The sequence below is a fragment of the Equus asinus genome, chromosome 3 (genome assembly GCF_041296235.1).
Source record: "Equus asinus isolate D_3611 breed Donkey chromosome 3, EquAss-T2T_v2, whole genome shotgun sequence".
Taxonomy (NCBI): Eukaryota; Metazoa; Chordata; class Mammalia; order Perissodactyla; family Equidae; genus Equus; species Equus asinus.
Window position 1 is genome coordinate 98,985,128 of NC_091792.1, and position 27,478 is coordinate 99,012,605.

Here is a 27,478-nt window from a genome sequence, read left to right on the forward strand (position 1 = left end):
TGACTCTTACTTAAGGAGAAGTTGTTGGAGTTTGATTAACTTAACTGAGGAGGCCAGAATAATAATGACATCATTAATAAAAGAAGAGACAGATGTTGGGAAAAGAAGCAGATTTATAGGGGAAAACAACAAATTTTGAACACGTAATCTTAAAGATGATGTCCATTCAAGATAACTTGCAACTTAGAAAAGTGATGCAGCTACTCCTCTTGATGTGATTGATCTATTTATTGATAGTTAATAAAGAGAATTCAGGGGTATGGGGATGGTCAGGGTATGTCCTTAAAACTTTGGAGTTATGTAGTATCATTCTTTCAGGGCAATGACAGAATACAAAATGGGATTGTTCTCATACAATATGAGAATCCATATGGATTTTTAAATTTTTATAGCCACTGAAGTCTAAAAATGTGTTATATACCTTGGATTCTCAGAGATTGTTCCTGGAACACGGTAGGTACTCACAGTTTAGTGATGATTAGATTACTAGAATTATGCAGATCTCTGAGAAGGCAAAGACGCTTTTCAGGAACGTTTGACCACTGATTCTGCTTTCTTCCCCTGATTGGTATGTGGTCGCGCAGATGCTGAATTAGATACAAAAACAAGAAAAAGTCTAATTTTTGTTAACATTTACTTAAGTGAAAATGCATAGATTATTAGAAAAACTCACTGGCACAGGCAGCTGTACAGAGACTTCTGGGACTCGATCTGTCTCCCCGCAGGTGTCTACCATCTCGGAGACACAAGCTCTCAGTCAATGTTTATTTCTAACAGCCAGCACCTGTGTCTCCTGGTACACAGATGCCCTCAAACTTTCAGATCCCACATTCCAAACTACGCAGAGATCTAAAAACGCCTGGGAATGTACTCCTCTAGCCTCAGCACCTTGGGCTGTGTATAAGCAATGTCTAGTCAGAGGGATATTAATAACTCAGTCCTGCTGCCATTTTGATTTAGGAATTCTTTGAGAAATGACCCACACTATCTCCAGAGCTTCCCCATGGAATTGAACCAAAGTACTCCATGGGATTTGGCTTGCTATGATACCCTTGCATGGCCTCCTTTTTCCTAATCCCATTTCCCTACTCTCCTAAGCAATTCTTCCTGGGAACACTTCCTAATAAAACACTATTATATGAATCCTCATTTCAGAGCCTAAAACCAACCTAACTAACGTGTATTAGTTTTCTATTTGCTGCCGTAATAAATTCCCACAAAATCAGTGCTTAAAATAACACGCATGTGAAACCAGCAGAGAGTTAGCCATTGATGATTAAGTAGCTAGAAACTGAAGTTTTTTTCCTTTTTGCAATTAGTGATTATAGGTTTTAGCTGTTTAACCCACCCATTGTTAACTGTGCTGCTTAGGCAATATGCTATCTGACTCCCACTAGGTTCCTATAGATAACATCTCCCTGGAGCCTGGGTCACCATGGTAATAGATGTGTCAGCTGTTTTTCAGGAATTAGAACTCCTTGTCCACTCCAGGCCGGTTGAGACCACCAACTAATCAACTGAGCCCTCGGAGATATCCGATAGGTGACCTTTTGATGTCAAGAGGCTAAAAACTCCACCCTCAGATCATGCTAAAGCCGCCATTTTGTGAACATGGGTCCTATGATGAGGCATGAAGTCTGACTATGCTTGTGCAGACCATCAATTACCTCACCCCTCCTCACCTCCAATAACCTCTCTCCACATTTCAGACCACCTTGCCCCCATCCCATAAATATCCCTGAGTCCCTATTTTCAGAGAAGCAAATTGGAGGCTCATGCTCTTGCTTCCTTACATGGCTGCCTTGTGAGTAAACCCTCTCTCTGCTGCAATCTCGTCGTCTCGGTGTTTTGCTTTTTGGGCAGCGGGTAAAAACGAACCTGGTTCAGTAACACATATTATCTTACGGTTCTGTAGGTCAGAGGTCCAATAGAAGTTAAAACCAAGTCACTGTTAAAACCAATCACTGGACTAAAACCAAGGTGTTGCAGGGCTGCATTCCTTTTTCAAACTTCTAGGGGAGAATCCATTTCCCTGCCTTTTCCAGGTTCTAAGGGACACCTACTTCCTTGGCTGATGGCCCTCTTTCTCCATCTTCAAAACAAGCTAATGCTAGTCAATTTCTTCTCACATCCTGTCACTTGACTTCCTCTTCTGCCTCCCTATTCCACTTTAAAGGACTCTTGTGATTACCTTGGGCCCACCTGGCTGATTCAGGATCTCTTCATGTTAAAAGTCAGCTGATTAGCAACCTTAAGTGCGTTTGTAACCTTAATTCCCATTTTTCCAGGGAACTTAACATAGTCTCCGGTTCGGGGGGTCGGGGGAGGTCATTCTTCTACCTACAGCAGATGGTAAACCCCGAGTATAAAAGGCTCATGGTAACAAAAATTAGAGTGTCTTCTCAGATCAGGCATTATTCTACTGTGTTCATAGTGTTAGTTTATGCCTTTTTAGAGAACTGGAGTCCCAGGAAAAGTCACATTGAGATAAATTACATCTGTTTCTAACTAGTGTGGTCCATCTTGCTTTTGTTAATTATTTGTGTCCTTGGTTAATTAAATTTGAAATTTAATCTAGTCTGTGTATCTGGGGAAGGTGGAAGAGTCGCTTCTTGCCAATTCACAACCTACACAAAAGCCCAGAAGTTCAGCGATGATGAAGCTGTAATACACTATTTTTTTCAAATAATTTGGAAATTAAGAATGAGAAGTATGAGCAACACTTCTTTACTGGTGAATTGCTTTTCAATCCCAGTGTTCGAGAAGAAACTGAGCATCACTTCTTAAGGACATTGTAATAAGAATTCAAAGTACGATGGGGATTAGATGAGGTTGTGTCTAAAATATCTTCTATCGCATGTTTTATTATTGTAATTATATCAACACAATGAAGTTAGTAATGATTTGGGAACTGTCTTTATGTCACAGCATAACCCGACCAAGTCACCATCAGCCGGGCAAAAGAAAGACTGATTTGCAGCGGCAATTGCCGGCATTCTGACCATTGAAATAATGACACACACACTGGGAAAGGACAGAATTCTGAGTCATGTTATAAAGGAAGCTTTTAAGTTTCCAGGAAACTTTGGAAAACTCTCCTTGAGAGGCTCTAGTAAGGTAGACAGAGCCATGACTTAAGTGCTCATGTGAAAGAAGATTTTGGAAGCCAGAAGAAGATAGATGTTTAAATATGCTTATGCTATTTTATTTGAAGCCAAAAAAGGAGACACTAGAATTGTTTGTCGTATCTGAACTGTTGCTGAGAAACTAAGAAAGGTATTTCCACAGTAGGATGCCAACGAATGCTGAAAAACCTTGGGGGCTGCTTGCCAAGACTGTAAACTCCATTTGTCACAGAGCCTGTGTACTACAGAGTTTCTTCTAAATTTATCTTCTCCATTTGTTTTTGTCATAGAATCATAAACAATGTGAGGTTAGACACATGAAATTGCTATATGTGTTGCTTCTTTTAGTTCTGTCAGAAGCAGCTTTGTTTAATATCAACTGCACTGTTAAAATCTATGGGGACTCAGAATCATTAGATCCTAAAATTTTGAGGGTGAGGGCTGCTATCTTGTTCCTTTCCACATGCTCTGAATTGCCCAGCTCAGTGGCCAGTACACACTAGGTATTACATACTAGCCCAGACATGTGAACACATGAAAGAACGAAAAAAGAGAATGAATGAAGTTTTGACTAAAAATCAATGTAGAATTTTCCTTCAATGTTTTCTGAAATGTAATATTGAGCAGTTATGGTACATAGAACCATATGAAATAGTTGATATATTATTTTTGATCTACAAAAATAGTAATTTCTTATGGTTCTACTGAGTAGATGACTAGTTAGTAGTTCACTTGTCTCTCCGATCCCCAAATATCATATTCAGAATAAATCACAACTTATTAGGCTCCTATTAAGGACCAGGTATTCAGATAAGTGTTTTTCCGTGTTATTTTATTTAATCCTTAAAATAAACCTGTAGTAGGCAGAATTCTGAAATGGCCTCCAAGATCACCACAGCTGGTGCACATTTTTGTACCTTTTCCCCGAGACTGTGAATCTCATAGATTTTTGTTTCCGTGATTAGATTATGTTATATGGCACCATTGACTAAGAATGGAAATTATCTGGGTGGGCCAGACCTAATCACATGAACTCTTTAAGTGTGGGACCAGAAGTCAGACAGAAGAAGTCAGAGATTAGCAGTCAGAGAGTGCTTTGATGTGAGGGAGTTTCTCTGTTGCTGGCTTTGCAGATGAAGGGACCACATGGCAAGGAATGTGGGCAGCGTGTAGGTGTTAACAGTGGTCCCACACCTACAGCTAGTAGGAAAATGAGGACCTCGGTTCAACAACAGCAAGGACACGAATTCTGCCAACGGGCTGTATGCTTTGAAGAGGACCTGAACTGCAGATGAGAAACACAGACCCAGCGGACACCTGGCTTTCAGCCTGGCAAGACCCTGAAGGGAGAACCGAGTCATGTGTGATCTATAGAAACAGAGATGTTAGATTCACGTTGTGTTTAAGCCCCTATGTTTGTAGTAGATAATTGGTTACTCAGCAATAGAAAACCAACACAAGTCCTCTAAGCTCTTTCACTTCGTTTTACAAAAGAGGAATGGAGACTCAGTATTAATAACTACTTCTCTCAAGGATGAGCAGAAAGGATTTTAACATGACACTTTCTACTCTATGGTTAATATTTTTTCTAATGTGCCCCACTCTTTGTAAAAAAAAAAAAGGGGTTTGGAAGAAGAAGTGAGAATTAGAGAATTAAAGTTCTATCAAGTCCACGGTAAATTCTCATCATAGATGAGAGTTCACAAAAAAGTCATAGAACATTTCTGCCTTCCTTGTGGCTCTGTTAAACTTTTTCTATATCTGGGTGTTTTAATGAGGAACATAAATATCATCTCTGAACTCAATTTGGGTTCAATCAAAAGATATTTGGCAAGAAAGAATCACGTGGTGTGGGTAAGATTAACTGTCTTTCTGAAGTGAGAGATGCATCTGTGGTTCGTGGCAACTTCCAGAGTTCATGTGATTCCTCCTTATTTATTTCTTCCTGCCTGAGAAAACAGCACACCAAGCCCAACATTTTAACATTTTTCTTATGAATCACATTATGCTATTTCATCATGTGTTGCTATGTTTTCTCTGGATTTCTAAGACTAAGCAAAGCAGCATATAGCAAGATTGCCAAAAACGTTCATCTTACTACCTTAAACAACGTGTATGTGTGTGTGTGATATCATTGTGACTTCCAAACTATGCAATTTACTTAGAATTTTATTTCACTTTTAAAAATAAATTTATTTTATTGTTTTATTGTTTTTAGCATGTGATTGTCGTATTTTATACAAATCATGTAACTAAGAAAAGCCCTAAGATTTTCTTAAGTTACTCATAATCCTAATACCTAGAAATAATTTTACTAGTTTTTTATTAGCTTTATTCTATACATAGTTCTATGTATTTATGCAAATAAGGGTAGATAGAACAAAAATGAACCTACTATAATAATGTTTTTAAAATAAATAAAATTGAATTTTACTTGGGACAAAAGAAATTAAAATTAAAGGTATGCTGAACTTTAGATAATTTCCTTACCACATGCCATTAGTTCTAGAATCCTCTGAAGCAGATGTGGGAAAACTTTTCCTGTAGAAGGCTAGATATTAAATATTTTAGGCTGTGGGCCACACACGGTCTCTGTCACATATCCTTCTGTGTGTGTAGGCGGAGGGGTTTATTTTACAACCCTTAACAAATTCAAAAACCATTCTTCGCTCCAGGGCTGAACAAAAACAGGCCATGAGCCAACTGGTCCAAGTAAGAATAAAATATTATGCCAAACATTACGAGATTAGAGTGATTTTTCAGTAAATTCTTTTATTAAGGTATAATACACTACAGAAAACATACAAATCGTGAGCATATGGCTCAAAAAATTTTCACGAAGTCAACTCTCTTGAGTAATAAACTGAACTGGCATAAGGAAAGTTACATTTTAGCAGCTCAGAAGTCCTCCCTCTGCCTGCGGCGGCCATGGAGGTGTTGCTCTCGTCTCTCTTTGAAAAGACTTGCCATCCAGCTGCCAGGAGTGCAATGAGCTGACCGCCCTGAGCTGCCTTTCTTTCAGCCTCTGTGGCTGTTAAGGTCCTGCTTTTCTGTGGCGACCTCTGGCTTATAACAGCACTGTGGGCTTCCTAGGGCCTGGCCGTTTCTGCCCAATGTAGAGCTCTTCTATGTGGGAATCTTTTTGGAGAGCTACAAAAATTTTTGTAGAGACTTTCTCAAATCTGCATTACACTGAGACTTTTCTTGCTCAACGCTGTTTCCTTTCTCAGGTGTCAGAGCAGCATCATGTATAAAGAATTTCCCTTCCCACTTATATCTCTCAATAAACCTTCTGCAGTCCTAATCCATCTCTGCATCTGCTTCCTGGAGGACTCACTTGACACCTGTCCCCTGCCATCTGCTCCTGCACCCACTCAAGCATAACCACTGCCCTAACTTTTAACAGTTTCCCAGATTGAACTCGGTATCGATGGAATCATACGCTATGTAGTCTTTTGTAACTTGCTTACTTTGCTAAATATTTCGTTTGTGGGATTCATCTTTTTTATTCTTATAGCTGTAGATTGTTCATTCTTGTTCTTTTGTTTTCTATTGTATGAATAGACCACAATTTGTTTATCCATCCTGCTGTAGATGGACATTAGGCTGTTTCCGGTTTGAGGTTACTATAAACAGAGCTCACATAAACATTGTTGTGCACATCTTTTGGTGAACATTTGACTCACACTTTTTGCTTGGGTTTATACCTAGGAGTGAAATTGCTAGGTCGTATGGTATGCATAGGCTCAGTTTTAATAGATTTTGCCAAACAAATTTCCAAAGTTCTTTTATGAATTTACACTCCCACCAGCAATGTATGATACTTCCAGTTGCCCCACAAAAAAGTCTTTTTTATTTTAGCCGTTCTGGTGAATGTAAAAATATATTATGTTGCAGTTTTAATTTGAATGACATTGGAAAACAAATGCAGTTGAGTACCTTTTCATATGTTTGCTGGCTATTTGGATGGTTCTGTTTTGTAAAGTGTCTTCAGGTATTTCGCACATTTTTCATTCTATTGTATTTATTGTGTGCATTTTTCATATCTATTTTTTGATTCTTTATATATCTGGATAGGAATCTTTCGTAGATTATATATAGTTCAAATATATTCTACTGTTTTTACTCTTCTAATGCTGTCTTTTGATGAAAAGAAGTTCTTAATTACAATGTAGTCTAATTTATTCTATTTCTTTATAGTTAATTCTTTTTGTGTCCTGTTCAGGAAATATTTGCCTACCCCAAAGTCGTGAAGATATTCTCTTATGTTTTCTTCTAAAAGTTCTATTGTTTTTACTTTAACATTTAGCTTTGGACTTTATTTTTGAGTATTAAATGAAGGAGTGGTCATGATTCATTTTTTTATATGAATATTCAGTTTACCCAGTACCATTGATTGAAAAGGCCATCTTTTCAGCAATGCATTGAATAGTCATCTAGATCATAAAGGAGATGATAATTTCTCTCCCCTCAATTCTGCTATATTGGTTTATTTATTTTTTCTTGCACTGTTATCATACTTTCCTAATTGCTGGAACTTTGTAATATATCTTGATATCTAGCATTGTAACTTTCAGCTTTATTCTTCTCCAAGAATGCCTTGGATATTCTTGGGTCTTTACATTTCCATATAAATTTTATAATCATCTTGTAAATTTTCACTCAGTTTGATTAAATCTATGGATCAATTAGATGACAATTGACATTTTTACAATACCGAGTCTTTAAACCGTGAATATGGTATAGCCTTGCATATATTAAATCTTTAATTCCTCTTAGTACTATTTTGAATTGTTTTTGTGTGTGTGGAGATCTCATATATATTTTACTGTATGTATTTGTATATATTTATTAATTCAAATAATTTTTCTGTAGATTCTTTTGGCCTTTCATATAGCCAATCGAGTTGTCTGTGAATAATTACAGTTTTAATTCTTCCATTACGATACTTATAACTTTATTTCTTTTTTTGTCATTTTGTTCAATTCTTAGGACTACCAGTATGTTTAGTAGTGCTAAAGTTGTGATAACAGGCATCCATAGGTCTTTGTCAACCTTAGGAGAAAAATTTTTGGTAATTTATTATTAAGTATGATGCTTGGTAGATTTTCATAGCTAATCTTTAAAAGATTAAGGGAGTTTTTTATTATATGTAATTGTTGAATTTTGTAAATACTTTTTGCATCTATTGAGATTATACCTTAGTTTTTCTCCTTTTGTTTATTCATTTATTTTCTAATGTTAAGCTAACTTTATATTCTGGAGTAAGCTCCTTTTCCTGTATTGCTGTATTCAACTTACTAAAATTTTATTTAGAATTTTTGTATTTATGATTATGAAAAAGAATGATCTGTGTTTTTTTTTTCTTTTAATATCCTTTGTCAGTTTTGGTATAAGGATTATCTTGTACCTGTAAATGAGTGTTCCTTTTTTCTAATTTCCGAAATAATTGGAGTAAGCTTATTTTTCTTAAAAGTACAGAAAAATTGGGTCTGGCCCCGTGGCCAAGTGGTTAAGTTTGCGTGCTCTGCTTCGGCGGCCTGGGGTTCACCGGTTTGGATCCTGGGCGCAGACCTAGCCCCGCTCATCAGGCCACGCTGAGGCAGCGTCCCACATAGCAGAGCTAGAATCACCTGCAACTAGGATACACAACTGTGCCCTGGGGCTTTGGGGAGAAAAAAAAAGAGGAAGATTGGCAACAGCTGTTAGCTCAGGGCCAATCCTCACACATACAAAAAAAATTGTGGAAAAATTTACCAGAGAAATCACCTGGATCTTGTGGTTTCTCTGCAGGAAGATTTATAACAATGGATTCAATTTCTTTAATAGATTTAGGATTATCAAATTATCTATTTCTGTTTGTGTCAACATTGGTAATTTGCTTAGCTAAGGAATGTGTTCATTTCAACTATGCTATCAAATTTGTTGGTGTAAAGTTGTTTCATTACAGTCCATCTTTAATTTTTTTTTTTTTTAAATTTTAATTTTTTCCTTTTTCTCCCCAAAGCCCCCCGGTACACAGTTGTATATTCTTCGTTGTGGGTCCTTCTAGTTGTGGCATGTGGGACGCTGCCTCAGCATGGTTTGATGAGCAGTGCCATGTCCGCGCCCAGGATTTGAACCAACGAAACACCGGGTCGCCTGCAGTGGAGAGTGCGAACTCAATCGCTCAGCCACAGGGCCAGCTCCGCATCCTTAATTTTTTATTACATCTAGGATTTGACTCTTGCCTATTCTTTCATCATTAGTATTGGTAATTAGTGGTTTTTTTCCTTTCTTTTTGGGCATTCTTGCTAGGAGTTTATCAATTTAATTAATCTCTTCTAAGAACTGACTCATGACTGTTGATTTTTCTCTACTGTAATTATTTCCTCTATTTCATTGATTTCTGTGTTTCTGATTTTATTTTTCCTTTCTTCTACTTCAGTTGGGTTTGATTTGTTGTTCTTTTTCTAGCTTCTTAAGGTGAAATATTAAGTTATTGACTTAAACCTTTCTTCTTTTCTAATGTAAGCGAAGTTATAAATTTTTATGACTTTAGTTGCATCCCACAAATTCTGATATTTTCTTTTTCTTTCTTTTTTTTTTTTGAGGAAGATTAGCCCTGAGCTGACTACTGCCAATCCTCCTCTTTTTTGCTGAGGAAGACTGGCCCTGAGCTAACATCCATGCCCATCTTCCTCTACTTTATATGTGGGACGCCTACTACAGCATGGCGTGCCAAGTGGTGCCATGTCCGCACCCGGGATCCGAACTGCCTGGGCCACCGAGAAGCGGAACATGTGCACTTAACTGCTGTGCCACCAGGCCAGCCCCTGATATTTTCTAATTCAAATTTTTTCTGATTATCTAATTTGTTTCCTATTTCTTTTTTGAACCATGGGTTGTTTAGGACTGTGTTATTTACAGTATTTGCAGCTCTTCTAGGAATATTGTTGTCAGTCATTTCTAATTTAATTCTATCGTGATAAGAAAATTTACTCTGAAATATTTCAGTTTTCTTGATATTTATTGAGAAGTTTTTCTTGGTCCGGCATTTGTTCTATCTTGATAAACATCCTCTGTACACTGGGAAAGAGTATATATGCTCCATTTGTTAGGTCAAATGTTTATTAATGTCAAGTAAAGTAAGATGTTTGACAGTATTATTGAAATATTCTCTATGCTGTTTGATGTTTTGACTACTTATTCCATCAATTACTGACAGACCGCTGTTAGGGCTCCACCTATGAAGCTGTGCTTGCTTCCTTTTTCCTTTAGTTCTACCTGTTTTTCCTCCCTATATTTTGAAGTTCTGTGATTAGGAATATATACATTTGTGATTTTTATGTCCTTTCAGTGATTTGACTCTTCTACTATGAAATATTTCCTTTATCTCTGGTAATTTAATGTCTTTAAAGTCTATTTTTTTATATTAATATAGTATTGAAAATTTTCTTATGCTTACTGTTTTCATGATGTATGTTTTCATATTTATTTATTCCAGTTTATCTCTTAAAGTGAATCACTTATAGAAAGCATATAGTTGAATCTTACTTTTTTATACAGTCTGACAATCTCTGATTTTTAATTGGAATGTTCAATCATTTTATATATAGATCAATTAGTTCATTTAGTTTGATTTATGTCTGTCTTTTTGCTATAGGATCTCTCTGAATGTCATTTTACGTAATTTCCCTGTCTTATCTACCATTTTCTGTTTGGAATCACATATGTTCTATTTTCTTGTTGTTATTGTGATTCATGGGGATTTCTTTTCTAAATGTATTTTTTTCTTCTACGATTTGTTTTAAAAGTTTGCTTGTCCAACCTCATCTCTTGATTTTGTATAATTTCATGTTTGAAAGCTTTGTAGTATTTGTGGGTTTTTTTGGTCTTTACAATATACACTGATGTCTGTGAAAAACTACTGTTGTGATTTCCTTTTCTGTTTCCTCACATATTTACCCTTGAGATATGTGTCTTTTACTTATGTTCCAGTCCTTTTTTATTTAGTCCCTTCCAACTAAGAGTTTTATGCTGATTCCGTTGTTATTATTACTTTGAATGAAGCTAATTATTTGTTAAAGAATCGTACAGGGAGAAATGCGGATAGTGAAATGAGCCAGTCAGCTTCTTCTTGGAATTATTGTTGCAAGCACCCTCAGTACATTTATTTCCTTTGCCCTGGGGATGATTTTCTTGTCATTGTTATTGTTGTTGTTATTGTTCAGGAGGCTTACTGAAGAAGTCTTTAGGTCACATCTCTCTGTGTTGCTTCCAGATAATCACTTTAGACATTTTCTCCGTGACCCTATTTTACTCTCTTGGCTCCTCAGGCCAGCACGATGAACACAAAAGTACCTGCTCAGCACACTTTCTCCTTCAGCTCCCTCTCCTTCGCCTTCTGTCATCTCAACAAGGTCTCGACAGGGTCTTATCCATTCTCTTGTGTGATCCACATATACCCTACTTCTTGTCTCTCTCATCAAGGGATGTTGGTACAGGCTGTTTGAGACAACGTTCCTTAATTTTAAGAAAAGTCTGAGAAAAGATAGATCAAATCTCATCTTTCTCCTGCATTTTCATCCAGATTTTACAGTATTTTGCAAGTATGCTGTAGATTTCAGTTTTCCTATATTTTTAATGTACATTATTTCCCATGAGTTTCAAAGAAAAGGAATGAGAAAAAAAACCCCACTTTACTCTGTTGTATTTAACTGAGATTCCAGCCAGTACTTTTTGAAGCGTTCCGTTTATATTGCACCTTTCAGATGAAGGTGGCAGAGTAACGTCAGAGATTTGTGATACTTCCTTTGTGCTTCGGGTGTTTTAGGATTTCTTGAATCCTACAGTACAAATTTTACTGCATCCTGAATAAAACCTTCAGTTAAGCGATACTTATTAAAAGAGACAGTGTAATACAGAGGTTAATGTGATGGTTTTGAAGTTACACAGGCCTGGGTTAAGTACCAGGCACCTGTTACATGATAATTGAGAAAATTGCTTTATTTCCCTAAATCCTAATTTCTATTTCTGTATGTTGGTGATGAAAATACCTACCTCACAGTGATATGGTAAGGATTAAATGAGGTAACACAAAGAGAACAATTGGTACATAGCTATTGCTGAGTAAGCAGTAGCAATTATGATTGTTATTCTAGATAAAGATGTTTGATTGAATCAAATTGTAATATTAATTGTCATAAAGTTTTACTGCAGAATTCCACCTTCCATAATCCTTGGGTGGAAAGATGCATGTAACTCTCCCCATACAAGTAAAATTATTTTGCTGGAGAAACAGATAAATGGTTAACAAGGATTCCCACGTCCTAGGACCTTGCTATCTGAGATTGAGCTTACTGGGAGGAAAGCTTTGCTCATGGAAGGGTCGACCAGCTGGTGGCATGTTATCTTTTGTCTTGTCTACACCCTGACCTTTCAGCTTTATAACTTCCAAATGTTTATGTAATGAGAACTGCCCTTTTAAAATTGACACAGTGATTAAAATTGAAAATGAGAGCTGAGACTGTTCTCTAATAAATAGGCTGGATCTGAGCATACATCTGTCCAGCAAAAATCTTCTAAGCAAGCAGACACACATTTCTTTGCTTGTACCGAAAAAGTGAAGGTGACATTTATACCATTCAATAATTTTTCTCTCCATCTGTTTATTCAATGGTGAGATTTAAGTTGGCAAATGTTACACTCACATTGTTACCACTCCTCGGCTATCTTTCAAGTATTCATGGTGGATACATCCAGAGCCTTGTTGACACATACATTTGTTATAAATTTCAATTGATAAGAAAACACCCCTTCAAGAAGAAAACTATAATCAAAAAGGAGCCCACTCTATTCCAGCAGTGCATTTTGCTAACAGACTCGCCAGTTCCATCAGAGTTTCCCAGATCCTCTGACGGTTTGTTCTAAGTACTTTTCTCACTTCTGATCATATATAAATAACTTTCTTCATACCTGGTAGAGATGAGTTGCAATTATTCAAAACCATCCTTCTCAGTGACTAATGGGGAAAAAATCCCCGAAGCATTATAGAACACCTATAGTAACTTCAGCTTTATGCTTTTCAAAGAACATAGGGATTCATAGGAAAGATTTAATAGCAATACAGTATTTTTATTAAAAAATAATTGAATCAAGTCAGATGGGAACTGGACACTGGGATTTTCATTTTTCCTCTTCCTTACCTTGCTTTCCTCTGCCTAGATTACAGTCACTGTGGCCTTCTTCTTGTTCCTTGAGTGTGCCAAGTTAGATCCTTTTGACTAGCTTTTAGGACTTTTATCATTAGCTGATCTCTCTCCTTGGAATACTGTTCTCCGTATTTTAATTCGACGGACTCCTTCTCAATTCAAAAGTCACCCCTGCAAGACGCCTTTCCTGACCGTCACTCTTTAACTCAGTGCCTTCTTTTATTTTCTTCAGAGCTCTTAACACTATATAAAATTGTTTTACTTGTTTTTTAAATACAAATCTTCTCCCTCCACCGGAATGTAATCTATATGATAGCAGGGATTTTGATTTTCACTATTTCCGTGTGTGGAAAAGTGCTTGTAATATAATAGGTGCTCAATAAATAGTCGTTGAAGAGATGAACAAATGAATAGTAGTTGCCAACCAGATTTCAGCTTTCTTCTCAGCTTTATTGAAGTTTGATTCCAACACCTTTTGTCTTAAGCTAGGATCTAAAGCTAATCACCTTAAGTCATGGTGACCACACTTAGTTTATCTGTGCTCTGCTTTTCAGGTAAATAGAAAGTGGCTTCTTTTATTTCAAATGCCTGAATCTCCTTCTTGTCGTTCCAATAAGTCCTGTATCTGAATTTGACAAATGCGTCTAAATTTTGCTCATTTGCTAGGAAAAGAACATGGACATCACTGAGTCACATAAATTTGACTCACTCTTCATTTGCAAGTTGTTCTACTTGTCTCCCTCCTGCGGGAGACAAAATGCTTATGGCATCTGAACATGCCAATTTAAAATATTTAAGCATTTAAATATTTGAGTAATAATAATACTGGTTTTTCTATCATTCAGGAATCTGCAAAAATCCTGAGAAGATAGGAAAGTCCCATCACGTTGTAAATGTACTTTATTGAAGCTTGACACCATTTTATGTGCTTAGGAAAGGACACTAACGGTTAGAAGGTGAAGGGTGTAAGGGATCTCAAAATCATCCAGTGCAACTCCTCTGCCAGTGCTTGCGTTCTCTGGGTAAGACTTCTTTCAAGTTATCGTCTTGTGAGCCTGGGCCTGAACACCTCTAGTAACAGGACTGACACGATAATTTGAGACAGTAAATTCTATCTTTGGACAACTCTGTAAGTGGTTAAATATTTTTCTGAGGTGTCCTTCAATCAGTTCCATTTGTGTTCCATAGTACATACTAAATAATTTTATTTCCAGTTACCAAAATAACTTTCCTTTTAATATTTCTATTGTGTAAACAATACAGGCTCATAATAAAAATTCAAATAATATAAAAGGATCTAAAATTAAAAGTATCTTTTTCTTACTCCATCCCCTTAGCTTTACTCTCCAGAAGTTGCCACTATCAAAATTTTCTTGAAGCTCTTTTGAGAAAATTCTCACCTAAAAACACATATATCTACTGATACAGATACAAATTATATAGATTTTTAAGTACAAGTTGGAGGTGTAAAATACACATTATTCTGTCTTACTTTTTGATTTTACAACTGATTTGTATTTCCCTATGAAAATGTATGGATCTACTTCCTTCCTTCTCTTAGCCGCAGAGTTCTCTATTGGAGAAATCCTGATCGATATAAGTTAACATGCATGTAATGTGAGAATACGCGTAGGATAAACTTTTCAAAAAGGGTTTCTTGGGCCAATTTTTCTTTTACTTCTGAGCAAGCATTTTGTTCTTTTTAAAAACAATTAATTAGTACTTTGTTTTAAATTGACATGGTGCAAGACTTTCTTTTCAAGTTTTATAGCAAGTTTTCTCTTTGCTAGGAAAAAGCGTGAAATAAGTATGTTGTGCCTGACATTCAAACTTCTTTCATTTTTAGAAAAAGATGAACTTCTCAATATTGCCTCTGGTTAGTACCTTTAAACCTGGAAAATGAGTACATAATTTTTTTTAAATTGTAAAAATAGCATGTTTTTGCAGTAGAATTGTGAGAGACTAGCTGTTAAAGAAGTGGTTGATACTTTCTTTTATCAGATTTCAAAGATAAACTTATAGAAATGTATCCACATTTATAACTCTTCTTTAATAAAAATTTTTTTATTTTGAAGTGAATTTAAACTTATGGAAAAGTTGCAAATATAGTACACATATACTCTTCACTCAGGTTCCCATAAGGTGAATAATTTCCAAAGCCATTGTACAATTATCAGAACCAGGAAATTAACGTTGGTCTGCTACCGTGAGCTGAACTACAGACACATGCAAATTTCAGTGTTCCCCTTCTGTCCCCCTTCAGCCCCACAGTCCAGTCAGGATCCCACATGATGTTTAGCTGTGTCTCCCAGGTCTTCTCCAAGCTGTGACAGTTCCTCAGTCTTTCCTTATCTTTCTCGATTTGACATCTTTCATGAGTACCGGTCAATTATTTTGTAGAATGTTTTTCAACTTGGTTTTGTCTGATGTTTTCTCATAATTAGAATGAGGTTATGCATTTTGACAAGAAAACTATAGAAAGGATGTATCCTTTTCACTGCATTATAACAAGGGGGGATGATTTTCATATGCACTTTAACTAGTGGTGTCAACCCCAAGCGCATGGCTAATGTGGTGTTTGCTAGGTTTCTCTAATGAGAATTTATTATTTCCCCTTTGTAATTGATAAATATCTTGGGGGAGCTATTTTGAGGCTTTGCAAATATTGTTTCTCCTCAAACTTTCATCAGCTGCATTTTCATCCGCTGGTGCAGCAATTATGACTATGGTTTTTACCCAACGATAATTTTGTATTTCTCTCAGTCCCTCTACATTTATTTTATCTTATTTTATTTTTGGTGAGAAAGATTGGCCCTGAGCTAACATCTGTTGCCAACCTCCCTCTTTTTGCTTGAGGAAGATTGTGGCTGAGCTAACACCTGTACCAGTCATCCTCTATTTTGTATGTGGGATGCCACCACAACATGGCTTGATGAGGAGACTGTAAGTCTGTGCCCAGGATTCAAACCTGTGAACCCCGGGCCGCAGAAGCAGAGCATGTGAAGTTAACTACTACGCTACTGGGCTGGCCCCCTTCTACATTTATTAATTGGAATTCTTTTGTAAAAAAGAGCTACTACATTTGTTTGTTTACTCAATTACTTATTTATATTAATACGGGTTCAGGTATACATATTTTATTCTATAGATTATAATTAAATGCTATCATTATTTAGTTATTGCTCAAATTGTTCCAAATTTGGCTATCAGGACTGTGACAAAATACCACAGACTGAGGGGCTTAAATAACAGAAATCAAGTTCTCATGACTCTGGAGGCTGGCAGTCCAAGATGAAAGTGTAGGCAGGTTTGATTTCTCCTGAGGCCTCACTCCTTGACTTGCAGATGGCTCTTCCTACTATGTCCTCACATGGCCTCTTCTGTGTGCACACACATCCCTTTGTCTCCATCTCTCTTCTTATAAGGACACCAGTCCTAGGGCCCCACCCTCAAGATCTCATTTAACCTTAATTCCCTCCTTAAGGGTCCTACCTCCAAATAGAGTCAAATTGGGGGTTAGAATTCAACATATGAATTCAGTGCACGACAGTATTTCTTTATCTTCAAGTGTCTTTGATTAGCAGCCAAAGTTGGCTGCCGCTCACAGCCTCTCCTCACTGGCAGTGGGCTTCTGCTAAGGCTGTCTTGTTTCCCTGATTCCTCATTCTGCCGTCTTCCTCTGCTTCTCTGTAGTATGAGAAGAGCTATGATGTTCTCACACTTTCCACTCTCTTCAGACATTCTTATTGCAAACAGAGTCATCGCTTGAGCCCTTGAGGCCTGGGTGATCGTAGGGAGACTACATGATGTGCGAGATTGATAAGTGTTGATGTCCTCTCAGAAAACTTTCTTCATTTGCTACAAATTCCATTGGATTTGGCAGCTCTCCATCACAGTGTGGGGTTTCACTGTGCTTTCCTAGTTTTATGGTAAATGAAGTTTCCCCCTAGTTTCCCTTCCCTTTATTGTTTTTAGTTGGCTTCAAGAAGAGGGAGGTGAAATGCCTTTATTTGATCATTATCTTTAATTACTGATAAACTAAGTTATTCATTGTTATTAATATGATGGAAATTCAAGACAGAACTGTGGACATTAATGGACATTATATAGTGATAAATTTAAAAGCTTTCCTCAAAATATTTGTTTGTTATATATAATAATAATAATTAAAATAAAAGCCACCAACATTTATTGGACTGTTATTCTGTGCCAGGTATTAAGCTAAGTGTCCATAAAGAAAATCCGATTTACTCTTGTATCCACTCTAAAACAGAGGTACCAGTATTAAATTTTACAAATGGAAATATTTGTTCAAGGCTACATGAGTGATAAATGTTAGAGCTGGATGTTAAGTACAAGTCTACCTACCTAAATCACATGTTCTCAATCACTATGTTGGAGAGACTATCTTGGGAAGAAAAGAAACAAAAACAAAAAATTAATACAAAAAAACCAACAATAACAACAAAATGCACCTCAATATTTTATAATGCTATTTTCTTTACTGATTATTCTATTTCCAATAACATCACTGCAATATATGTTAACTCATCTTAAATGTACTCATAAATTTATAAATGTACTCACAAACACGTATACATCATGGTCGCTATTATATATAATTTTTCACTTGCAAAACCAACATATTGCCTCTACTGTGAGTAGCCTGTTTGTTTCATAGTTATTTACTTCTTTATACACCAAATCTACACAGGAAATGAAACCCTGGCACTGGTTACTTTACACTAATATAGCCAATACAGGCTGATGCAGTTTTCTCTCCATGCCCAAATATCTATTAACATGAATAAAATCTGGATTATCTGGTACTGAATGTGCAAAAATGAGTTTAGCTTTCTGTGCTGGATGATTGAATGCATCTTTGGATCAGCCAATCAAGGTTTAATTGAACTACAAATCCACTGATAATTGGAATATAACTCCAGTCCAAAACAGGACACAAATATTCTAAGCTTTAGTTAATGAGCAGAGGCAAATGGAGACTTCTGCTTATTTCATGGCATCTTTTGACTGTATCAGTCATTCAAAAAATATGGTATTGCAGTATTTAAAATGAAGAATTAGATAACAATAATTATGCAGTAGCCACTTTGTGCTCAATAAATGAGACTAGAAAAGTAAAATGTTAACAATAGAATATTTTAAAATAACTTTAAGTCTTCATTTGTATTTTAGGTTCTTCAAGGCTATATGTTTCTTCATATAATATTAATGTAGTATTGGGTTGCTAAATACATGTTTTATTTGTATGCATGAATGCTTAGTCTTTGAAGGAAATAGATTAGTAGATGAACTATAATAGATTGTATTTATTATAAAGGTCATATTAGTTGATAAAAAAGGTTTGCTTCCTAAATAAGAGGATGCATACTAGTTAGTACTGCAGTTGCCACTGTCAACCTCTGCATCTGGTGTATTGAGTGAGCTCATTGGTTTAGAATTATCAAACTTAGCTAAGGCATGCAAATTCACTTAACAGTGTTGCCTTAAAAGGGTTTGAGAGCTGTGATGTTTATTTCTGAAATATTTTTGAAAGTGTTGTTACTTTCAAAATTCACAATTACAAATGCACGCAAAACTAAAGTAAACGTGATTGAGTAAGTGAAAAATGACAAAATTATAGAGATGGAGAAGAGGTTAGTGGTTGCCTGGGGTTAGAGATAAGAGAGAGGAGGGGGAGGGCTATGATTATTAGGGGTAGCGTGAAGGATATCTTTGTGGTGATGGAATAGTTCTGTATCTTGATTGTGGTGGTAGTTGTAGAAATCTGCACACGTAATATACACATTATAAATTGCCCATGTAATAAAATGGCACAGACACATTGTGTCAATATCAATTTTCTGGTCTTGACATTGTTCTATAGTTAAATATGATGCAATCATTGGGAGGAACTGGATGAATGAAACAGGACATCTTTACTATTTTTGCAACTTCTTATGAATCAATAAGTCTTTCCAAGTAAAAGCATGAAAAATGATTGAGCAGAGTTAATCTTAGTTTGTATAATAGGCTGTACATTTTTTTCTCACCGCTTACATTTAAATGTTTTCTACAATTCTAGTTTGAATGATGCTATTTACAAACTGTACATACTTGGGCTTTTGACAAGCAGTTGCAGGTGGCACATCAACTCATCAACTGCATCGTGTACTCTTGCCGTTAAGTGATGAACACATGGCATTCAATCTGATATTTTCCTTTGGAGGGCAGAATTTCTCAAGTGTTTTGGTCGAAACACTGTTGTGACACTTGCTCGTTTCTACCTTTACTGCAAATATGGTTTAATATATTTCACCAGTACAGTAAAACAATGTAAAATATTGAAGTTATCCTGATTTTATAGTTTCTTTGTGATATCAAGTATACTTTGAAACAATATATCAATATTCTGTCGTTCACTGATTCTGTCTCCTGCTTCTATTTACTAAACTTAGGTGAGTGGTGTCGATCTTCCTCACAATGCATAAGCAATGCTGCGAGACACTTCACTGGCATCTTAGTATATATGCATAAAAGCAGATGAGGAAGATGTTAGAATTCTCCTGCCCTGCCTATCTCTGTCTATGCTAGGATTGTCAGAGGCATCTCTGCCTCTGTCAACTGCCTCTGCCTTTACCTGTGATCACTCCACAGGCAAACACCCCATCTCATTGTTTCGATTTGCATTTCCTTAGGAACTGGCAAAACTGAACATCTTAATATTTATTTCCATTTGTGTCCTATTTTATGAATTGCCTCTTTGTAGCGATTTGCCTATTTTTCTACTTAGATAATGTTTTTTCCCCAATTGATTTAAGGAGCTGCTTCTGTCTAATTATACAAAGCTTTTGTTGCCTATGTTACAAACATTCCTCCTTAGCGTATCTTCAATGGGAGGAAAGCAAACTGCTGTGTTCAAAAAATGGAAAAAATGGCAAGCAAACCTGGTGTGGCCGGATGCACAGAGAGTGAAGGGGAGCAGGAGTGAAAAACCGTCAGAGAGAGAGAAACCCAAAGGCTGCGTAAGGATTTTAGTTTTTATTCCTAAAGCAATGAGAAACCATTGACATGTTTTAAGTTGGGGGTGTGGGTGGGATGAAGTATGGAGATGATAATAATGTTGTAATTGAGGGTTATTATGAAAATCCTTTTAAAATAATCTACCTAAAACTCTTAGCCAAGAATGGAACATGTAAGTACTTAACAAATATCTGAACTCATTGTTAATATGAATATAATGATTATTATTATATCTGTCACAAAGAGCCTGCTGAGGCTAAGTGATTATTCTAAGGCCACAGCTAGAAAGGGTCACAGATTGCTGTTTCTAGGCTGGATCTCATTCTCCTTCTGATATCCAGAGTGTGAGTATGTTTACAGTGAGCAATTCATGAGCTCACAACACAAATCGAGCCAGGGGAGTGACCCTGTTACAGACCAAAACATTAGGAGTATCAACAACAAAAATTGAATCACACAGTGGGTTGCTTTGACGGGAGTCAGGCCACATGCGTGTGATTAATGTCTTGGAGGCCAGAAGACTCAGTTGCAATAGCATTTACACAGAATAGATTTTGGGAAACAATATTATCCTCATTATAGGGTTAATCTGCCAGGATTTACAAGTGCCATTTTTCAAAATTAAATAATCTACAAGCTCCATGGTCATAGACACGTACATACTCTGTGGGGCCTCAATAAATACTTGCTGACTGACTGACAGGTAAACACCACCATAAATAGATAAACACTTCTAAGTGAACTGTAGCCATATATTTAAAGAGGCAGTATCAGATCTGTGTATAGACTAGAGATTAAATATATGAGAAACAACAAAATGCAATGGCGAAAATCTTTCTAAATTATGAGTTCCTTGAACAACAGATGAAGATAAAATCCAGCTGTTATGAAAGTATCCCAAATGAAAGTCTTACAAAGTAACTTTACTCCACAAATTGAGTGCTCTTTAAAGATTATAAATAAGTCCATTTTTGTAACTTCAAATCTTTACCCCGCCTATTAATTAATTTGTAAGCAATGGAGACAGTGATCTTGTATGTATGTGTGATATTTCTTGAGAAGGAAATATGCAAGGAAACAGATGAGACAAAACTAAAGATCAAAAAATGGATGTTTGATTATACCCTTTCCTCTCAGTTTGCATTAAGCTGAAGTCTCACTAAATATCCTTATCTAAAACAATGAGCATATCCTTAATAATTTAACTGAGATGTGGCAATACTTTGACTAACAATCTTGAGTCTAATACTTTCTACTTTATGAACTTTGGCAAGCCTTAATCTTTCAGAATTTAATATTTTCATCTCAATAATGAAGAATAATTCATTACACAATTTCTTTAAACAAAATATTTTTTAAAATTTGTTTAATATTTGGTACAGCGCTGGGCATTTAATGGGCCTGAAATGAGTCCCATTTACTGATGTTATTTATTAATTAATAATGTTGGTGACAATTTCCCCAGTAACAGAGCTCCATTTAGCATAAACTCTCTTGGCAATGGGACTGTAGTGGGGAGTTCTGGTTGTGGCAGCTGAGCTTACAGGATGAGACAGCAGAGCAGCCTCTGGAGGACAGGACATATCTGGCTGAGGGGAGGGTCCTGCTCTCTGCGCTGGCGTAGGCTGGATTCTTGAAATGTGTAAGTTACTCTGGTCAGACCCCAAGGAGAAAGTGAGGACCACAAAACTACCACAAGCTCCCCCTAAACAGAGGTGGAGGGAGTAAATAACCTTGCATAAGAGGTAATAGGAAATCCAGACCCTGGAATGAAGACATGACCCAGCCTATCACATTAAAGTCCAAAGAAGAAGATTTTGTTGCTGTTGTTATTTGTTTGTTTTGTTTTAAGAACTTGGAAGCCCTGTTCCTTCCAGTTATGTTGCATATAGATTTCAGTCTCTCCTGAGGTGAAAATGGTTCAGCAATGTCACCATCACTCCATGCACTAATTCATTTTCTACAGAGGTTAAGAGGTTCTTTGTAAGAAGGACTATAAAAATACTGTGATGTATTTTTTTATTTATATTTTTTATTGAGGAAGATTAGTCCTGAGCTAACATCTGCTGCCAATCCTCCTCTTTTTGCTGAGGAAGACTGCCCCTGAGCTAACATCTATGCCCATCTTCCTCTATTTTATGTGGGATACCTTCCACAGCATGGCTTCACAAGCAGTGCTTAGGTCTGCACCCGGGATCCAAACCAGCAAATCCTGGGCCACCAAAGCGGAATGTGGGAACTTAACCACTGTGCCACCAGGCCAGCCCCTACAGTGATGTATTTTAAAGGTTGATCCAAGTAGTACAATTTGTGAATACCATATTAATAGGGCATTAATGAAAATTATTATTAGGGTAGAAAGTGGATCATAAATGTCTAAAATTATGTCCTTTCTATATTCATTCCCTTCTTTCACTGGAAAGGGGGCTAAGATTGAATGAAAGGTAGAGGTCTGCTGTCCTAGGCATCAAATTTGCCTTTTTATAAAACTGCTTCAAGTGTTTTCTTCTAAGAGTTCTTAATAATTCTGTAAGAAGCTATTTTTAGACCAAATTTAGTTGAGAAAATTAATATTTAGAGAAGAAAAGTAACAGGCTTAATATTAAATAACAAGTAAGAGGTGGAATTTGAAACTAAGAATGTTTAAAATTCAGAAAGACATATACCGTTTCTATTTGAAAAAAATATTATAAGGATGTAAAACAATCCATATATATATATATATTTAATAAAATTGTGATTCGAATTCCAAGGTATCTTGTTTTAACTGATCAAAATAATTAAAGCATATATATGGAACAACGAGAGTGTAAGCATCGTCAAGAACTTTTGAAAAAGAAGAATATTAGGGAAGAACTTCCCCTATCAGCTAATAAAACTTATTATAAAGCTGAAAACAGAACAGTAAGACAGTGGCATAAGAATAGGTAAATCAATGGATGCTTCTGGCCATAGTTAACCTCCTAGCTAAAACTACATGCGAAAATAAAGTCCTTAAGGACTTCACACCTCTACCTCTCTCTATCCTATCTCTATTTCTAACCCCATCCCTAGCCTTATCACTACTCGTACCCCACTCATATCTCTATCTGCCACAACCAGAACTCTCTCTCTACCTCTCTCTCCTCATCTACCTATCTATCAATCATCTATCTAACTAATCTATCTATCTTATCTCTATTTATCAACGCCTAAATATGGAGTAGGGAAGAACATTTTATCCAAGATAACACAGAAGATATATTGGTAAAGACTCAGAGGCTTGATTATAGAAAATATTTTCAGTCTTTAGAGAATATATCAACAACAGAATCAAATGACAAATAATATAATTAAGAATGTTTCCAACACACTTGATAATGGGTTATTCCTATCCACAAAGAGCTTTTACTAATGAATAAGAACTAAATCAAGCAGTTCAGTTGTAAAATACATAAAAAAATCAAAATCTATATGGAATGTTACTGTGCAATAATGTCAGTTAAAAACTCTGTCAAAAATTAAGTAGTCAAAATTCTACCACCTCTATTCTCCACAATTTTCTTTTAGTTTCTCCTCTTAATCTGTGACTAGAGAATTTAATACTCTATCAAATTTGCCCTTTCCTAAAATTTTTCCTTCTCCAAAATTTCTAGACCTTTCAATTAAAATCCCCAGTTGATTAGAGCTACTAATGTCAGCGAGAAAATGATTTTAAAAAATAGTGAAAGAAGGTTTATACCTTCTAAGACATCTGCATTTGCACAAGTGAAAGACACAAATGTTATTAATCCTGTTTTACAGATTGAGAAGGCAGAAAGATTCTACTGATTGGTTATATAAGATTCTGGAGAGGGCTACATTTAAAATTAGAATTAAAATTCAGGGATAACTATCTTCTAAAGAGGTTAATCTTCATCTTCAGAAATAACATAAATACTCAACATAAAATACTCAAGCTTGTCTTTTAAAAACATGCAAAAATTATCAGAGAAGACTCAACCCAGGAGAGATTTGTGTCACACGTTGGATTGACTTTAAACTGTGGCCCAGAGGAAAAACTCCATAGCAGTAATGGCTGATATCGCAGAGGATAATAAAATCAGAAGAACAGTAAATAATAAAGAGCTGTGTAGTCAGACGCAGAAGCTGGATCACTTAAATACTTGGACTAAAAGATGGCAAGTGCCAGAAATCAACACTGATCAATGCTGAACGCTGAATCTTGGGAAGAAAGAGAGTCAGTGTTTGCAAAGGTAAAACAAATAAAACAGAGCAAAAACACATGGCAGCATATTGCCTCAAGAACAGATTTGGGAGTTAGGGAAAAATTCTCCAAAGCAGGCAATACATTGTGCAGCTCTCCAAAGATAAAGGTAAAAAAGACAGTGATAGAGTTCCCTGAAATACAGTACAAATCGCAGGGAAGAGGGGGGTTTCAGATGCTCTCTGAAGAAGCAGTCAAATCTCTGGAGTACATTGCTGGCCTCGTTAGCCAGATCTATGGTTGGAAAAGCAATGAGTGGCGGACAAGAGATAATAGACGATTTGAATAGCATCAGAAATTAGAATTTAACTTTCTTCCACTATTTTTGTCAAAATAGCTTAATGAATTCCCCACAAGGAGTAAACCAAATATTATTTTAAGAGTTTGAATATCTGTCAATAACTTTGTTATTGAAAAGAATCAACACTTTTACATGAAACTAACCTTCTAACCCCAAAATCCCTCTCAAAATATTGAATGGAAAGATGTACAAACTTTTTCTACTTTGGAAAAACATTACCTTGAAAATAAATGCTGTTGACAAATGCTGATTTCTTCCCTCCCTAACTCCCACTTCTTTCCCTCCCTTGCTTTTCTCTTTTCTCTCTAATAGCTGTTGATAGAAAAATTTTTGTTTTTTCTTTTCCTCAACTTTCTGTTGCTGCTATCTTTAGAAAGAGCCTAAAAATCTATTTACGTTCGTTTTTCTTCCCTTCAGTATTAAATGCTTTGGTATCTTTGCCATGATGGACATACAGTTAACCTTTTGGTGACAGCAAAATACATTTTACAAGGTTAATAACCCGTGATAGTCTGAAGAATTATTAGGTGCTCACCCAATGCCAGGGATTATATTAAATGCTTTGCTTTTTTATTTTTATCACAGTTTTATGAGCTAAATCTTGTAATTACCCCATTTACGAAAGAGGAAACTGAGGCTCAGAGAGATTAAGATCACAGGGCTAGTAAGAGGTAGAGATGAGGATCCTGAAGGCAGAGGTGTCTGAACCTAGAGTACTACTTACACCCCACCTGCCACTGCCCCAAAGGTCCTGCAAACAATACTTTCAGCTCTTGTGGGGACGCCATGTTCGTTAATAGTTTCTAGACAATTCAAGGCCTTTAGACATAACGTTAAATCCTGTATTCCCATGATGAGTGAGGAGCTGTGCCAAGTCCTGGGAGAAACATGATGTTCCCTCTCACTGCCTCGATCTTCTCATTTCCTTATACTTGTTCGTAAAAATCAAATGGAAATTTATGAATTATTTAGTGAACAACCTGGCTTTATAAAGAACATATGCAGCCTGCTGGTTTCATAGATTTTCCAGACTGTAATAGAATCATTTTAGCTTACTTGCTTTTTTCTATTTCAGTGGATAAAAGTGACCAAATTGAAACTCAGCCCTCGTCTTTGTCTCCTGGTTGCAACTGTGGCAAGTATACCTTCAGACGTGATTCATCAGAAAAGGCACATTCAACTTCGTTTCAGTAATCATCTGAGCAACAATCAAAGATACATTACCATTAGAAGGAGAGGTAAGAAATGAGTGTCAAATTACTAAAGACATGACATCCTAATTAAAGGAGTCCTGTATAGAACACCAGGGAGTGTATAGACAGAGCCAAAGTGATTGTGAAATCTTGTCTCTGCAGATGTCAATGTCCTAAGAGCTGGTCCTTTAATTAGAATCTTTTATTTTGTCTACAATCAAGACAGGAAAATTCATTGCAGTCACCCTGCCTAGAAACTGAGTTGCTTAGAACAAAAGGATTTGTCCTGGAAAAAGAAAATCAGGGTTGTAACAGTCCAGATATATAAATATGTATATGGACTATCATTTTCTGGTAACAAATGGTAAAAAGCTATGCGGATGACAGTCAGGGAGTCATGTGGAGGGCCTGCTTTATCACCTACCTCTCACTGTGTTTCCCGAGCAGCCCTCTCTCCAATCCGGAGCCCTGGGCCATCATTAGTCCTTGCACATGGAAGCAATGAAGGTGTCTCTTAAAGTAAATCATTTGAGGATTTTTATAATCTCGAATAAAATTTTCTAATATTTTTTTCTAAGTTTTCCAGGTTTAAGGTTTTAATCTTTTATTATTTATTGTGCAGCAGTTTTGAAGAGCATGGGGAGAAGCCCTGGATAAATAGTTGGATGGCAAAATCTGTGCTGTACAAAGCTCTATTAAAAACTAATGAGTTCTTTCTTTTTCATATTATTGCTGTTCTGTCCTCTGATGCTTAAAAAATTAATAGCATGTGGGTTTATAAACCTTTGGCTGTTGATCAGTAAAATTGCTGATAAATATATTTTAGAGATTGCATGGGAAAGAAAGTCTACATATAAATTTTCTCTTCAGCCACCAGAAAGACCATAGGCAGCCATTTCAACAGAACATATTTTCCAATTTTTTTTATGATATCAGGATAATGAAAATTACATGTCAACAATACAAAATAAATCTGTTTCCAACTGAAACTTTAAAACTTCGTGAGAAAATATGTTAATAAGGCAGATACTATGGAATAAAAGTAAATGTTTCTTCATTGCTAATGAAGATTGGATAAAATAAAATATTGGAAGTTATTTTTGTAGGATTAATGAGAATAAAGTCAATAAGGGAAAAAGTACACTGTTTAAATTTTGTTTTTTGAAAGTCTTAAGCCTCTATTTATTTCTGGTATTAAGTAGCATTGATTTGTGTCTGCCTGTCTTAGATATGGACTTGGTTAGAAAATTATGAAACCTGAAAGGGTCTAACCCTTATCTAATGAGGGGAAAATAGAACGAACACAGAGTGAGAATCAGTACAAAATCTGAAGTCATAATCACATCGACAATTGAATTATTCTTGCATATTTATGCATTTGTAAGTTTAATATACGT

At 36.1% G+C, this 27,478-nt stretch overlaps 1 protein-coding gene across 10 annotated transcripts in view; it reads left to right on the forward strand.

The window, feature by feature from the left end:
- Positions 1-27,478, forward strand: part of LOC139044846 (uncharacterized) — a 140,729-nt gene that overhangs the window by 17,819 nt on the left and 95,432 nt on the right. For 8 of the 10 annotated variants that reach the window (XM_070505570.1, XM_070505568.1, XM_070505569.1 and 5 more), the window contains one exon: positions 25,964-26,126. In XM_070505570.1, the coding sequence (XP_070361671.1) occupies positions 25,964-26,126 (163 nt within the window). Of the gene's footprint in view, positions 1-25,963; positions 26,127-26,243; positions 27,215-27,478 lie in introns of those variants that run through there. The other 2 variants (XM_070505571.1, XM_070505566.1) reach the window with 2 other exon arrangements.